At 38.0% G+C, this 17,816-nt stretch overlaps 1 protein-coding gene across 1 annotated transcript in view; it reads right to left on the reverse strand.

Annotated features, from left to right (window-relative positions):
* KDM7A (lysine demethylase 7A) overlaps positions 1–17,816 on the reverse strand; it is an 85,069-nt gene that overhangs the window by 29,021 nt on the left and 38,232 nt on the right. Inside the window, exons 2-7 of the mRNA XM_028106397.2 lie at positions 15,553–15,638; positions 9,889–10,006; positions 6,658–6,818; positions 4,684–4,825; positions 4,190–4,376; positions 2,852–3,014 (exon numbers count right to left, since the gene is read on the reverse strand). Of these exons, the coding sequence (XP_027962198.1) occupies positions 2,852–3,014; positions 4,190–4,376; positions 4,684–4,825; positions 6,658–6,818; positions 9,889–10,006; positions 15,553–15,638 (857 nt within the window). The remainder of the gene's footprint in view (positions 1–2,851; positions 3,015–4,189; positions 4,377–4,683; positions 4,826–6,657; positions 6,819–9,888; positions 10,007–15,552; positions 15,639–17,816) is intronic.

Here is a 17,816-nt window from a genome sequence, read left to right on the forward strand (position 1 = left end):
ATTTTCTCATAAATATGTTTTCAAAGTAAGAATCATTTCTAAGAATCATTTCTATGATGCCTAACTTTTGAAAACAAAATCCATAGACTGAACATAAAGCCTTCGTATAAAAATAAATATGTACAAATATGTTTGCGAGTAAAAATTAGCTATTAAAATAAATCCCATTTTCTTTATATTTTTCATTTGTTGATCCCTCATTATGCTGTGACATGGAACAAATTCCATTAAAGACTGACTTTCAAGTGGTGCCAATTGCGTGCTCAAAGGCACAAAGCCTAGAGCTTCACCCTGAAATCACAAATGAAAAATTTTTGTCAGCTACAAATCCTACCGATCAGTGGTTCTCAAAAGAGGCAGCACTGCCTGTAGAGAATGTTTTGGAATGTTTGGAGGACTTTTTTTGATTGTCTCAATGATCAAGAGGCATTAGCGACATTACATGAGCGAGAGCCAGGGATGCAACAAGCAGGCCACTCCAGATAGTAAGAAACAGTCATGCATTACTCAGGACTCTTTGCTGGGCATTCACATAGGTACAAAATCTGTCATTAATGGTCTAAGTCTAGAAACTGTAAGTCCATTATATAAGTAAGCAAAGTATTTTTTGCATAGTTTTGGCACAATTTTCCAGGAATACAACTGCTCTGTAAATTGAAGGAAACTATAGTTTGTCTGGAAATTTATCAGTTGCCAGCTACCCTGGGAAAAAGCAACAGTCCCTAGGGCAGTGGTTGTCTAAGTGTGGTCCCCAGACCGGCAGCAACAGCCAGCAATTGGGAACCTTTAGAAATGCAATTCTCAAACTCCCCCCACCCCCCAGAGCTACTGAATCAGAACTGCTGGGGATGAGGCCCAGCAATCCATGTTTTAATAAGCCCTCCAGGTGATTCTAATGCTCAGTGACATTTGAGAACCATTAATCTACACCAATGCTATGGAATTCGAGTTGCCAGTCATACACCTGTATGAGCAGGCACATTCTGAAATAGTATTTTATTATAAATTGCTTTTTAGTTTCTTCTTTCTATTCTAGTTATATCATTACATCAATTTGGGGGCAAATAATTGGTATAGGACGTTATAGCATGAATGAATTTCAATTCAGGATTTTGAAGAGAGCACAGCGAAATATTTTTTGCAAAAGGGAGCCCTGGGAAGAGGAATTAAGGGAGGAGCTGAGCCCACACACAATAAAAATATTGATACTTATCTAGATTTTATAAATTCTGGCATGTATTCATTCATTTATTCAATACATATTTATTATTACATACACCAGAGGCAAGGCAAGAAAGCAAGGCCTGTGGCAACAGATCCCTGTGAACTCTGCAGTCATTAAGGTCACCCAAATCAGAAAAACGTACTTCTCAAAACCAGTGGCTGGGAGAGTCCACACCCCACATTCAGTCACATCTCAAAGTGACACTCCTAATACCTATACTTGAGGCTATAGCTAAGGCTGGTATTCAGTCCCTTTCCAGGGTCCCTCAAAATATACCCGCTGCCTCCAGTGTCCCAGGACAGCAGCCCAGATTCTTAGAGCAGGCTTGGCCTTAGATAGCAATGTAGAGCTGACCCGTTAAAATTGAAAGCATGTCATCAAAATTATAAAATTTTGTGCAAAGGACATTACAAAGAACATATAAAGAAAGTGAAATGATAAGCCCCAGAACAGGAGAGTTACTTGCAAATCATGTATCTGGACATATCTAGATCATATATCTAGTATGCAGAATATGTCAAGAACACTTACAACTCAACAATAAAAAGACAACCCAACTTAAAAATGGGCAAAGAATTTGAATAGACATTTCTCCAAAGATAGATATACAAACAGCCAATAAGTACAAGAAAAAAGTTCAGCATCATTACTCATTAAGGAAATGCAAATCAAAACCACAATAAGACACCATTACTTCACATCTACTGGAATGGTCAAAATAAAAAAGATAATTACAGTGTTGGTAAAGACGTGGAGAAATTGGAACATGTGTACAGTGCTGGTGGGAATGTAAAGTGGTGCAACCACATGGAAAAGAGTTTAGCAGTTCCTCAAAAAGTTAAACATCATAAACTCTATGGCCCCACAGTTTCATTACTAGGTATATATATATAACCAAGAGAAATGAAAACCATACCTCCACACAAAAACTCCTACACAAATGTTCAAAGCATCACTATTCATAACAGCCAAAAAATGGAAACAACCCAATGTTCATCAACTGATGAATGGATAAACAAAATGTGGTTTATCCATATAGTGGAATATCATTTGGCCATAAAAAGTAAGGAACCGCTGACATGTGATACCACATGGATGAGCCTAGTAAACATTAAGCTAACGCAAAGAAGCTAGATACAAAAGACCACGTATTCCACATATTAAACATGAAATATCCAGAGTAGGCAAATCCACAGAGATAGAAAAGTACAGTAAGTGGTTGCCAGGGGCACAGGGGAGGGGGAATGGGGAACACCTGCTAACTGGTAGGGTTTTCTTTCTGAGGTGATGAAACGTTCTGGAAGTGGTATGGGTGCACAACTTTGTTAATCCACCAAAAAACACTAACTTGTACACTTTGAAAGGATAAATATTATGGCATATGAATTTTATCTGAACAAAAATTAAAATGAAGGCAAATGACATAAAACACAATTCCAAAACAGATCCTAACTACAAGAGAAGCCCTCTAAGGGTCAAAGCAATGAAAAGTTCAAGATCAGAATTCTCTCTCAGGCTATGCAAAGCTCTTTCTCAACCATGTTAAAGCCAGAGGTTCTAATAAAAAGCCGACTCCATGTGACTGAGCATCAACTATGGGGAGAGGGGATGGGAGGAAAGCCTTACCTGTAGGAACAAATAAAGTATGTCCCTGCTTTACCACACATTTGTAGCATTTATCCACCTTATCTCCAAAGAACACCTCACTCTGGGTCACAGATGAACTCCAAGACTCATAAAGTGCCAAGTTTTCATCTGTTGGCTTTATCAAATAGAAAATCTTCTCACCCTAGAAGGAAGTAATCACACTATTTTTGAAAAAAAAAAAATGCCAATCTTAGGATGGCCTACACGGATCAATATTCCAATATAATGATCTAAATTAGATAATTATCAGATTTTTTAGGCTCAAGAGGACATCTTTCACAAACTGATCAATAACTATTGCCCTTATTAAGCATCTTCACAAAAGCTAAAGCTCCCCCTCCAAAATATGACCAGGAGTCAATAAAGTAGCATTGGAGAAACAACACAAACATCTTACTGATCTCATTTTCAAGGTAGGGAAATAAATACATGTTAACAGGCCCAGGTCACAGAGTCATCTCTGCAAACTTTGCCCTTGCCCCTAAGATCTATAATTATTTTTTAAAGACCTGTAAATAAACTTCCTTTAATCAACTAACCCTTTGCCTTCTCATAGAGAAGAAGAACAGGAGCTCAAGGACACAGCATCGAATACAGTCCAGAGCCCTGCTGAAGCACAGGCATTGTATACAGATGAAGATCTGGTTCTAGACCAGCACTGTCCGATAGAACTGTGTGTGATGATGGCAGTGTTTTGTATCTGTGCTATACAATACACTAGTCATAAGCCACGTGTGGCTACTGAGCACTTGAAATGTGACTAGTGCAAATAAGGAACTCAATTTTAAATTATATTTAATTATAATTATTTAAATTTAGCCACATGTGGCCAGTGGCTACTGTACTGAATAGTGCAGTTCTAGATAAAGCAAGGTCAATATAAGCTGCCAAGAAGAATTAGTATTTTCATGGGCATTTCTGACTTATTCAACTAGCTGTCCTGGCCTACCTTTAAAATCAGAAGCAAATATTACTGTAATTTTGCTGTAATCTGGTATTTGATTCAGGGATTATCAGTTGATAATTGACTAGGGCGAAGAGGAAACAAAGAGACAAAAGGCTACAAGAGACCAATTTATAAGATGGGGACAAAAAAAGGAAACTAAATATAAATTAAAAACTCATGGTGGCCCCTCCATTACTTAAGATTTAAAAAAACAAAAACATAATGCTTAAAGGTAAAATGCTGGATCCTACTTAAAAAGTACAAAAACTTCCCTCTTTATAAATGTCATTTACAGCAAATGAATGCATTCCTGGAAAAATAGGACTAAATGTTTCTGTCAATGAGAGAACAAAGAAATACCCCAATCTTACCCAGAGGACATGGTACCAAACTGAAGTTCCACCAAAGTCAATGTGGAAATCTGTGTAGCTGTCTTGAACTCCCATTAAGCAGTATTTCTGAACAAATGGCTTGGGAAAAACTGAATCATCTGGCCAATAATTTTCCACCCAGGAAAGTTTTCTGGCTATATCAGGGACCTCCACCAATTCAGACATCCTTTAAAAAAACAAACACACATATACACACATACCCACATCATGCAAATTAAAAGTTCTTAAAGTTTCATCTCCTATCTCAACCCAAACCAAGAAATTAAATAGAACTCTAGGTTAACAACAATACTTAAAAGTTTAAAATTCATCATATTTCTAAATATTCTCTGCGTGCCAAAGCAAAATGTACAACAGTGCTATTACTGGACCACTTTAGAAGTCATAATTAGGTTTCTTACTAAAATAAATTTATCATTTAACTACATTTAACTAACTGAGAAGACTAAACCAAAATGTCCAGAACTACTCACTTTGTATCTGAAAATTCAAGGCTGATCACATTTAACACTTTTGGTCTGTTAGGATTCGTGAAGTATTTAACATAATTGTGAAGGGTCATTTTGCTGTCTGCCTGCCTTGCCACATCAATGACATCTATCACTTTGTCACCACCTGCAGAGAAAAATTATAGTCTTAGTATTGGGCTTAAGAGTTACATCAATAGATGCCCTAAACAAAAATATTTTAAAAACTGTATTTACTTAAAGCCAACCATAAAACTATGTAGCCTAGACAAAGATTCTGCCTGTATCCTTACTTTTTAAGTCCAACTGGAACTTTTGGAAAAGGGGGATGCTTTTGAGGGAAAGAATGAAGCAATTAAGACAGTTACTAATTAACACAAGTGAGAAAACTTAAATGTTTACGAAGTTTTCTACACACTAATGACTTCTTGTGTGCAGCTCACACTGACAAAAATGCATTATATTGGTATGTGGGAACTGTGCTACATGCTCTGAGTTTCCACATCCTCATGCATAAAATGAGGAGACTGACTTCGTCCTTTCGCTTCTGTAACACCTAAGATTCTATCATTTAGAAAAACCAGTCAGTCACTGTGGAATTAGTGTACAATGTAACCATGACAATTTCTGCTTGCCAGGTAGTGTCTTCTCTTCTAACACTCTGTTTCAAGAAAAAAAAATCAGTGGTTAGGAAGCAAAAATCAGTTCATATTAATGCATGTGAAATGAGTTCTCAATTGGGATTTAGAATTTTCCTAGAAAACCATGAGGCATCTCTCGCACATCACTGTATTGTCACCCTAGAAAGCATACCCAGTTTTGCAATGTCCTACAGAACAGACAAATGGAATTCAAAATATGGCAATATTTAATCAATCTGAAAGAGAAATCAAATAAATGCCGTTTTCTTAACTTTAGTGTAATGTTGTATTAATGCACTGCCTAGTAGACTTTATTTTATACTTAAGAGGCAAACAGTTCAGTTAACTGAAGCATTCTGCAGTACTAAAAAGTAAACTATCTAGGCGTTGGACTATTTTTTCCTATACTTATATTACACTAGCCACTTATTTTACAGTGCTACTTATGCAAACAGGCTCGGGTTAAACCTCAGCCTCATCCCCTAGTTTATCAAATAATTCAGAAGTAGCTGAATGTGAATTCATGACATTAAGCTGGGTTTCCTCAGCGAAGCAGTTATCAATGAAAACTGTCACCCAATGGCTCAATAAAGGGGTCAAGTTCTCAGACATTTTACACTCAGGAGATAATGCACTGCAGTAAATGTACAGTTCTGAGTCAAGTTCGATTTGAGATCTAACCCTCAAAAAAAAAACTCTACCTACAGCTGACATGGAATGGGATCTACATATAGTCAGTTTTACCTATAGATACCAGGATTAGAATGAACAAAATGACTAAGAATGTCAGGAAGACTGCAACAGAGAAATGGTTTTCCCCCTTGTTTCTTATACCTTTCTGGGCCTCAAAATCGCACACTGAGTCCAGACACCATGAGGTGGCAATATCATCCAGTCATGAATATAGAAACGGCTTGAACATGGTCTCCTCTTTTTTCCAGCCTTTCTCTAGGTACCAGAGGTCAATGATCCCACTCCTGAATGCTACAGAGTCCTAGAACCAGTCCAATTTCCCAGTGTCTTCCTCCTGGTGCCTGTAGTTACGCCTCAGCAACTATTTCTCCTAAGCAAGTACCAGAAAATTTGATGATAACAAAAAAAAAAGTGGCAGGATGAGGTTGAATAAATAAAACAGATCAGGTGTTTCATTCTCTTTTTCTGACAATTGTAGGTTTGCTCAGAAGAAACAGTTTTCAACTTAGGTGATCCTGAACTTCACTTTTCCTGACCCAGAAAACTAAACTAACACCTCCGCACTCAACTTCTAATGTAGTTAGAACACTACTGCTACTACTTTTACCAGCACTTTCCCAAGTACTTAAAGGAATCAAGTGCGTACCTACATAGCGTTCCACATCCATGACAGAAAAAGCAGGTGGAGGGAGCCTGAGTCCCAGATCATCTAATTTGGGGACCATAATAGGAACTTCAAATCCATGTTTCTCCAGGTATCTTTGTGTCAGCTGGCTGCCATGCATCTTTACAATGATTTCATCAGCACTAAGGAAAACATAAGAGTAACATGTCATCTTTGTTGGAAAGTTCACTTTAAAAGAAAAATAGTCTGGTAACGGGTTAACTCATATACTATATTATTGTCTGTATCAGCAGTTCTCAACCTATCATACCTGATTCTCCTTTCTAGAACAAATGTTTTATTAAGTCCCTTTTACTATCCTAAAGTAAAAGTCATAGATAATTACTTCAATATATACAATTGGAAAAATATATATGTATTCTATTAAATGCCTTCACCAAAACGAGAAAATTAGCTTATAGCAAAATATATATTTCAATATGTAAATGTTTAGATAACTACACTAGAAGAGATAACATAATAATAGAATGATTACAACTTGTTGTAACGAGTGACTGAATTTAAGAGAACTAGATCAGAAGCCACTAACCACGAGCTGTGCAGGAAATCAGAAGAGCAAAAGGTAAGGGGGCACATTAGAATAAAAATTGGTGTCAGGATAAGTAAAACAGTTAAGATTCTATCTGGCTATAAAATTCTACACAAATATTTGTTAGACATTTCAAAGTCTCACGGACACAGAACAATCCACTGTTGTCCTGCACAACAGAGGACGACTAGCTTCCATGGTCCCCGTCCATTGAGACAAATGTGGAAAATGAACTCCCAATTTATCTGTTACAACCAGTATTTTGTAAGTTACAGCAAGTGGTCACCTTAAGCCAATAAAAAGGGATTCTCAACCCCAGCTGCCCACTCTCATGAGTAACACGTCATAAGCATCACACTTAAGTGTGGTTTGTCTCTTTCCACTGTCCTCTAACCATAAGTCAAAGATCTCTTTAAATGGGGATGTTCTAGATTTTATCTCCCAATTGCTCCCAGAATGCAGCTGTTATACATTCAAAAAAGAACACTTGCTTTACAGCTTAAAACACAACAGTTGCCATTTACACAATCAGACCTTAACTGTCTTGATGTCACCTGCAGCCTTGGCATCAAGAAGACAAGAGATACTGGTTCTCTGAATTATTGGGTTCTGATCTGTCCACCCTCTCCATAAGAAAAGGTCAGTTTGAAGCTCCCCAAAATGAGACAGACTTTTTCTGGATAGTCTTATATTTGAAGGGTTTAGATCTCCTTCATCTGACTCACTGAGTTCTGTACTGCCTTTTAGTTTCCCCACAATCATCTACCAGTTGTCCTCTTTCCCCAAACTCTGAGAATAAAACAATTCCCTCAACTCCAATCTGAGGGAGAATTTCGAATCACTTGTACTTCCTGATCTTTAATATTTGTGGTGTTTTACTTACCCTGTCGATCAAAAATATATAAATACAAGTGCTTAAAAATATAGGTACATTATTATTTGCAAGAGAAAAAAATTGGAGACAAACTAAACATACACCATCGAGGGATGGTTAAGTAAATTATGGTGAATATACACAACTGCATACTACACAGCAGTTGAGGGAGGTAAATTTTTGTATACACAGGGAAAGATACCGATGAAATAGAATAAAGCAAGCAAGCCGCACATCATATGCATAACATAACCCCATTTTATTTTTTAAAAATTAGATGCACATATATATACACACACACATCCACACATATACATAAAAAATATTTTTAATGTAATCATTTGTGTAGAAAAATGTCTCAAAAGGCTTACCCTAAGTTTTAAAATGAGGGGGAGGAGGTGAGATAACCTGTTCCCTTTATTTTATACACTTCTGTGTTAATCACATCAAGTATGTGTAATTTAATTAATTACTGTCACTCTATATGTGGTTTTAAATGATGGGAAGGTTTATGGAGTTAAACAAAATAAAACCAAAAACCTTTGATTAATGGTAATTAGAGTTTAGACATTTGTGACCATCCCTATAACCTGCTCTCCTCGGTTATTACTCTGGTACAGAGGCCACAGGCAGCACCAGGCCAGGGTTTTTAACACTGTTCTTTCAGGTCACAAGCCTATTTGAAAAAAATAAAAGCCACGGCTCCTCTTCCTGAAAAACGCACATTCACATGTTGACACTAAACACTTTATACAGGCTTAAGAAACTCACAAGCCTCTCTGAAGCCAGTTCATAGACCCAGGCTGAAAACTCTGGCCCTAGGCTCCAAACCAATCCAGGAAAACAAACATTCCTCCAACCACTTTGAAACTGATAAAAGAGAATATTTGAGACAAAGGCCTTTAATATCACAGAAGTCATGTGGAAACCACTGTGGAAAGCTCAGCAGACCTGAGAGAGCCAACATTATGTGCAGATCAATTATATGTTTCTGTTTAAGGATTAAGGGGGAGAGGGATAGACCGGAATGTTAAAGACTGTGAAGAAATAGCAAGGGTTTTATAGTTACAGGATCTGAAATAATTCCGTAATAGGCTGCATGTGATGTTGAGATTTAAATTTAAATTATGCTTCCCTTAACAAGCCTGGATATGATCTTGTGTAAAAGGCTATTAAGCATTATCACTTTAAATAGATGTCAGGCAGCGAGCAGGAAATGATCTAAATTAGCATGATTAAATGCTGTGTAATACTTTTGACTCTCTCTGAGCCACAGAGAAGTCAAACACTTCCCATTATCTTTTAAAAATCAAAAAGCCCAGTCCTGCTGCCACCAGAGAGACTGAGCAATGGGTATGGGTACCTCTGACAGACCCAGGGTAGAGAGAGAGATATGAAAACAACCCAAGAAAAAAACGGAGTTTGAAAATCCGAACAGGTGAGGTGACAGGGGAAGACAAGCAGCTGTTGCATATCACGGGGAGCCCAGTCCTGGGGATGACTACCTTACGTGAGTGTATCTCAAATTTTCTGGACGGAGATCCACAGTTAGTGTATTTTTACAAGGTGCGCGGGTACACATACGTATGACACGGCAGGTCCATGAGCCTGCGCCTATCCACTCCTGTTACTTACGACGCGCCACTAGTTTGTTTCTATTTCATGAAAAAAACAAGAGTAAAAAGCTGAGAACGGGTGGCAACCTGAAGTCTGAAAACATTGCTTTAGATTACGCCACTTTACTAGGTGACATTCTCAGGTTTTCTTCGGCAGGAACAAGCGTCCGTACCTCGGGAAGACTCGAGAGCGCAAGCCCCTGACGAAAGCCCTCGTCCCGGCCTGCACCGGCCTGCAGCCGTCATCGGCTTCCGTGTAGTCGTGCCGGTGCCAGTTCCTCCGCTTCTTCACTGCGTTTTTAGGAGATTAAAAAAGAAAACAGTTGTGATAACTGGTGATACCATGTACTTCCTAAAAAGTGTATTCTATATGATCAGAAAGAATAACAACTATAAGCGCAAAAAACCACTCCCTTTTTAATTCATTTCCAGGCTGAAGTGGTAAATTTTACTTTGTGTAAGGCCACAATTATAGGCGATTAACTGTGGATTTTTAAAAATCTACTCTTGTATGTTAACTAAGTAGAATTTAAATAAAGTTTTGAAAAGAAGAGAGCATTAAAAAATGTTTTTAAATCTCTTTTTATTTCAAAAAAATTTTAAATCAGCAAATTCAAATTAGCAGATGGAGCTCATTACAACAGCCACACTTACAGTATTATAAAATATCACGATTATTTTAAATCATGATTTTCACTAGACCATGAAGTCATAGTATGATTTTTAGGAATCATCCAAGTCACTGATCCCACATGAGAAATCTATTTTAACAGCACAGTTCCCTTCGCTTATGTCAAGATCTATCCCCAAAATAAGCAGGCTTACACTGCCACAAAAGAAGAGCAGGTGGCTTCCTCATAATTAAAGGAAGGAGGAATGACAGAACAAATAACTTTATGATTAGTTCTAATGCTCAGATCCTGTGACTCTACAGCTCTGGGCAGCTACAACCTTCAAGAGTCATGGCAATCAACATCAGGAGACACTTGGATTGGACTCCTAGTTCAGCCGTAACTCACTCTGCAACCTTGGGCAAGTCATGCGACACGTCTGGGTCCAGTTTCCTCAAATGGAAATGAAGGGAGGAGTGCTGTCTCCTTCCTTCCTTCCTTCCTTCCTTCTTTCCTTTCTTCCCCCCTCCCTCCCTCCTCCCTTTCTTTTTTTTTTTTTTTAAGGAGTGCTGTATTTCCAACCATGCTGAGGAACCCTTAATAAAGGGGAAGATGGGGAAGAGGCCACAAAAGGAACGCTGGATCTCATTCTGCTTTCCACCAGGGCAGCACCACCTACAGCCCTTTCGTGTGTTAGCAGTGTAAGATGTCAGTTTTATATCTTTTCTTAAGTTTGAAAATCACTCTTAAGGGACTCCTGGGTGGCTCAGAGGGCTAAGCGTCTGCCTTCGGCTCAGGTCATGATCCCGGGATCCTGGGACTGAGTTCCACATCAGGTTCCTTGCTCAGTGGGGAGCCTGCTTCTCCCTCTCCCTCTGCCCCTCCACCTGTTTGTGCTCTCTCTACTCTCTCTCTAACAAATAAATAAAATCTTAAAAAAAAAAAACCACTCTTAAGCCTAAAACCTTCATGATTCTGGGAAATGTACTAAAGTCTACAACTAGCTTAGAATGCATGAAAAAATAAGATGGATACATAAATAGACAGTGAGATAGTTACACAGACTGTGTGGTAAAGCAAATAATGTAAAATATTAAGAGTAGGGTCTACATGGTGAGTTTGGAGGTACTCCCTACAGAAGTCTTTCAACTTTTCCCATATGTTTGAACATTTTCTAGTAAAACATGGGGCAGGGGCAACTCTATGAGTCTAAGTTATTCCAAACCTTCACCCTAAAAGATCATAATAATAAAATTACACTGGATCCTCACATGGATAAGGAGAAGTCACACTAAATAACCAATAAGGGAGGAAATTGGGCTTAGTCATATCAGGGTTTAAAACAAGATTCTCAAAGTAATTCATGGCAGTCAAACCCTCAATATGGAAAAGAGTAAACCCCATTTTTTAGAAGTCTCATGAGAAAAACTGAGAATCATAAAGCAACCTTCCTAGAAAATGCCATTAAGGCATCCTTCATGTGTTATTTTTTCTCATTTAAAATCACTTGTAAAATTCAAGGGTGTTTCATTCCAGGCTTCTGTTCTACATATATATAGATACATAATCCCATTTTATTTTCAACTGGGATCATGATGTTCATCCTGCTTACCTTTCTTATTCTATCATGAGCATTTTTCTCCTTATTAAATATTCAAAAGCAATTTAAAAGCAGCCTAGAATTTTAAGACATAGATATAAATGCATCACTTTATAATCCTTTTTTTGAGTCTTAAGCACTTAGCTCATTCTGAATCTTTCTTCAAAGTTGAGATTAATATTCATATACATAAATCTGTTTCCTTCATTAATTCCTCAGGATAAATTCCTAAAAATGCTAGAAGACTCAATATTTTTAAGATACTTGCTACATATTGCAAAACTGCCTCCAAAAAAGTGGTAGGTAACTCACATTCTTACCAGTATATATAAGCAATCTATTTCGTAGCCCTGAGTCAACAGTGAGCATCATCATTAAAAAAAAAAAAAAAAGAGGGGCACCTGGGTGGCTTAGTCGGTTGAGCATCTGACTCGATTTCAGCTCAGGTAATGATCTGGGGGTCTTAGGATCGAGCCCCGCATCAGGCTCCCTGCTCAGCAGGGAGGTCTGCTTGTCTCCCTCTCCCTTAGCCCCTCCCCCTGCTTGCACATGTTCTCTCTCAAATAAATTCATAAATCTTTAAAAAATTAAGTTTAAATTAAAAAGAGAAAAAGAAAAGTTACCCATTTGATAAGTAAACTACGATAGTACATTGTTTGAATTTTCATTTTGGCAGAATATATTAGAATTAGAATAGATTTGGGATTGGACAGCTACGGGCTCAAACTCCAGCTCTGCCAAATAACTACATGAAAGAGCTAGTTAGATCATTTTTCTCACCTCAACGTGTTACAAATATCAAAGGAAATAACAGAGGTCAAGTACTTCTTGGCATAGTTTCTGGGGCATCCAATAAGCTGCCAATTACTTCTCTTTCCTTTTAAATGAGCAGATTTGCATAATGTTAACAGAAGGCTACAAGTGTCCTGGTAGGCCAACGTGCTTAACACATAAAATCAGCCACTGCAAGAAGCTGACTGAATTTCTTAAAGGAAGGAATATTCTAGTAGTGGTCATAGGGAGAGAAAATTTTGAGTTTGGATTCCATGTGCCTGAGGAACACTGAGGTATGTGTGTAAGTATAGGACTTTTTTGATACTTGTCCTTGAATAGAGTTCTTAACTCCCATTAAAAAGGTCAAATCTAAATTTACCAACCAAGTGAATATTATACTGCCTAAATAGTATCTACAATAAGGATTCCTGGGAACTCTGAGAGAACAGGAAGCTCTAGGTGGCAAGCAAGAGGGGCTTAATAGCAGAGGGAAAGGGGCCAAAAGCAATGACCCAAGTTGAGGGTGGAGGGTGAGAGGTAGGGAAGGTGAGCCTTAAATCAAGATAAAATAAATTACTGGATCTTGGACATTTTCCTGTGGGTATTTAGTGTTGGACTTTTGCCCAGAAAATAACCAATTCCTGATCTTATGTTATTCAAGCAAGAGAAGCATACGAAGGGCCACACAATAGTCAAGCTTCTCTTTGAAGCACCATTAATCAAAGTGCAGGTCGTGATCCATTATGGATTATGAAATCAATTTAGTGAGCATGACAAGCTTTTTAAAAAATTAAATCATATAGGAAAAACAGAAAACAGAATGCATTACGTATCAGACTGTTTTAAACACGACACTGTTCCATCTCACAGTAACCCACATATTTCATAGAAATGAAAATTCAAATTATTTCATTTGGGGATTACATAAATTCTAAACTAAAACTGCTATAAATTTTAGTTCTGTTTCCTTTCTTGAGGTAAAAACCCAGTATTATATATTTCCTCTAAGAATTACACTTGGTCAATAATTATTCCAAGTTATATACCACATATTTCACTGCTACACAAAAGAAGAAACTTTAAAACCATTTATGACAATAAACTGGCCAAGTATACTAACAACTCTACCAATCTGCTAACCTCAAATTTTATACTGTGTAACTAATAAAATGGATAACCTGTATTGTAACATATTATGAAATTTAATGTAATATTTTGATGTATTCTTATAGCTTGAATTTCTAAATCTCTTACAAAGAAATTAGGTAAATTACTAATATTTCTAACAGATCAGCAGTCAGTTGCTAGTAAGTCTCTTTTACAGAATTGCTTGCCCACAACCTCAGATAAAAATTTCTATTTAAAAAAAAAAAGTACTGGGGGGCTGGTAGGTGGCTCAGTCAGTTAAGAGTCTGATTCTATCTCAGCTCAGGTCTTAATCTCAGGGTTGTGAATTCAGGCCCCACGTTGGGTTCCACGCTGGGCATGGAGCCTACTTAAAAAAAAAAAAAAGTACTAGGAAAAAAGCTGCATTTAAAATAGTTTGTGGGGCGCCTTGGTGGCTCAGTCAGTTAAGCGTCCAAACTCTTGATTTCAGCTCACGTCATGATCTCAGGGTTATGAGATTGAGCCCCACGTCAGGCTCCGCGCTGGGCATGGAGCCTGCTTAAGACTCTCTCTCTTCCTCTCAAAAAAAAAAAAAAATTTTTTAATGATAATAAAAGAGGTTGTATAGGTCACCCACATCTCACCCAAATGTGTATCAAAGTATGTTCAGAAAAAGGTTCCTATGACTAAATCTATAGTTTTCCCCTTTAGTTTTAACGAACACAAAAATGCTAGCTTGCAGTCTAAATTTTTTTAAAAAAGAAAGTTACAACATCCTTCAAAGCTTTTTAAACATTATCTCTACTTTCTACCTGCACAATTAACACTCCAATCTATTCTTCTGAAGCATCTGTAAAAGGCTAGGGATAAATATCATTTTATGTAGGATACTGGTACACCCCAGAGGGCACATGAATTTCCCAGCCTGCACCCTGCCCCTCAGACAGAGGAGTGTAGGCAGACACTTGCTCTGGCCTCTGCCTTCCTCAGAATGGGACTGGGACAGGGTGTGGTTTCAAATTGGGCAGGACTCTAGGCCATACTCAAACTGATGACCAAATTCAGAAAACAGAATAACATTTCAGCATACTGATACCCGAATTTCCCCCTAAAAATATAATGCATGTGTGTGCATTAAAGTCTTATCCTGTACACTGTCCCAAATATTACTGAAAGTTTTTAATTTATAAAAAGATAAAAACATCTGAAATCAGCTTCCAGAATCAGAATATTTTACTTTTCCACACTTCTCAAATTGGAAAGCTTTGACTATATGTCCTTAAGTTTGGGGGCTTTGCACTGGCAATTAAAAATGATAGTATTTTGGGGGCACCTGGGTTAAGTGGTTAAACATCTAACTTTTGATTTCGGCTCAGGTCGTGATCTAGGGTCATGGGATCAAGCCCCATGTTGGGGGGGTCCATGTTCAGTGGGGAGTCTGCTTGAGATTCTCTTCCTCTCCCCCTCTCCTCTGTCCCCCACCACTCACACACACTCGCTTTTTCTCGCACTCTCTAAAATAGATAAATCTTTAAAGGGAAAAAAAACAGTATTTTTTTCATTTTATCTTGACTTATTAAATGTTATTCAATAATTCAGACAGAAACTGTATTCTCAGTATCTTCAGAAAAAAATTCCCTATAGTTCCTGGTGGATGTAACATAACTAGTCAAAGTTATTATTAAAATATTGTCATGTACACACTGAATTCTAAACTTCGGTATTTATTTGTTTCTAATACTTACTCAAGGAGGAACCATGTAGAACTGCACAGTTGGGACAGTGATAAAGGTCAATGTCAACAGCATGATGTTCCTCTACACCAACACAGCTACAATAAAGAAAAACAGAGTCAATTTGCAATTAAGCTGAAAATCTTTACTAAACTACAATAGATGGTTAGACTTTAGCTGGGAAGTGTACAACAACCTCACCAACAAATTCTGTAGATTACAGAAACATATGCAAAGATAAATTTTATTCTCTTCCCTATACACTTGCTAAATAATTATGGGGGAGAATATGCCCAAATACATGGAAAGTGATTCACTATTATCAACAGTAGAGACATCAGAAGTAATATAATTATAAGCCATAAGACCCTCAACCATTATGTAAATGCCAGCTAATATGTGGACTCATTGTTTGCATCCCCCCCAAATTCCCATGTTGAAGCTGTAACCCCATCAGTGTGGCTGTATTTGGAGATAGGACCGCTAAGGAAGTAATTAAGATTGAAAGAGGTCATAAAGGTGGGGCCTTGATACAATAGGATTAGTGTCCTTAGAATTCTGAGACACCAGGGGCACCTGGGTGGTGCAGTCAGTTAAGCATCCAGCTCTTGGTTTGGGCTCAGGTCAAGATCTCAGGGTCATGATCTTGGGGTCATGAGATCAAGCCCTGAGGAGAGTCCCACATCAAGCCTCCAGGCGAGCCCCACATTAGGCTCCACACTCAGCATGGAGTTGGCTTGAGATTCTCTCTGCCCCTCTCTCTCATGCTCTCTCTCCCTTCTCTGTCCCTCCTCCTTCCCACTCCTATTCCCTATCTTAGCATTCTATTAACCTAGCATTCAGTATTCAGTTAAAATATGTTTCAAGAAGGTAAGGGGAGAAGTATTTGTAGTCAACCAAAAACTGAGACTTCACATCCAGCTAACCCAGAGTAAAGGAAATGCAAAGGACATACTGCTGGCAAAAAGATTATCACAGGGCACCTGGGTGGCTCAGTTGTTAAGCGTCTGCCTTCGGCTCAGGTCATGATCCCAGGGTCCTGGGATCGAGCCCCACATCGGGCTCCCTGCTCCGCGGGAAGCCTGCTTCTCCCTCTCCCACTCCCCCTGCTTGTGTTCCTGCTCTCGCTGTCTCTCTCTCTGTCAAATAAATAAATAAAATCTTTAAAAAAAAAAAAAAAAAGATTATCACAGAGAGGTGTAATGCAAGAAAAAAGTGAAAAGCTTAAAAAAGTAGTAATAAATATATGGGTAAATTGACATGCATATTCCCCCTACAAGAAATAATGTCATGTGAGATTTAAAGATATATAAAACACTAAACTGAAGAGAACAAATGGAGTTACAGGGTCCTAATGCACTGATCCTGGAAGGAGAGGAAAGGTGATAATTTTTAAGATTTTTTTTTAAGATTTTACTTATTTATTTGACAGAGAGAGACACACCGAGAGAGGGAACACAAGCAGGAGGAGTGGGAGAGGGAGAAGCAGGCTTCCCGCCAAGAAGGGAGCCCGATGCAGGGCTCGATCCCAGGACCCTGGGATCACAACCTGAGCCGAAGGCAGATGCTTAATGACTGAGCCACCCAGGCGCCCAGGAAAGGTGATAATTAACACTGGGCTTCTGAAATAAGAATGCCTACTAGAATCTCTCAGGAGACAACTGAAAAAAGGGAAATAGAAAGTGTAATTTCCAGACTATTACCAGGGTGAGGACAAAGAATTTATCTTAAAAATCAATTCAAAAAAAAGAGGGGAAAAAAAGAAAAAGAAATGGAGAGACTAAAATAAAATGGAGGTATAAATTCAAATATATAAGTACTGTAATTATATCATATGCAAATTGACCAACCTGCTCCAGTTAAAAAACACAGATTACCTGGCTGGACTTAATAAACACTACAATTCACTGGTTATAAGAGACACACATAAAACAAGGACACAGAAAGATTGAAAGAAATAGGATGGGCAAATAGTAAAAAAAATTTTAAAAAGTACAGCTATATTAAGATTAAGCAACAGAAAATCTAAAGTAAAAAATATGAGATACACATATTCAGTTTAAAAATTTCAATTTCCCAGGAGGATACAACAGGAACAACTGTAGCAGGAGATTCTAACAACTCTCTCAGTATCTGACAGAATAAGCAGGTAAAACAAAAATCTATGAAATACACAGGATTAAAAAACATGGCCGAGGGGGCGCCTGGGTGGCTCAGTTGGTTAAGCGACTGCCTTCGGCTCAGGTCATGATCCTGGAGTCCCGGGATCGAGTCCC

Source organism: Eumetopias jubatus, unplaced genomic scaffold, assembly GCF_037043125.1.
Source record: "Eumetopias jubatus isolate StellerSeaLion01/CBP00866 unplaced genomic scaffold, mEumJub1_p1.0 scaffold_14, whole genome shotgun sequence".
NCBI lineage: Eukaryota > Metazoa > Chordata > Mammalia > Carnivora > Otariidae > Eumetopias > Eumetopias jubatus.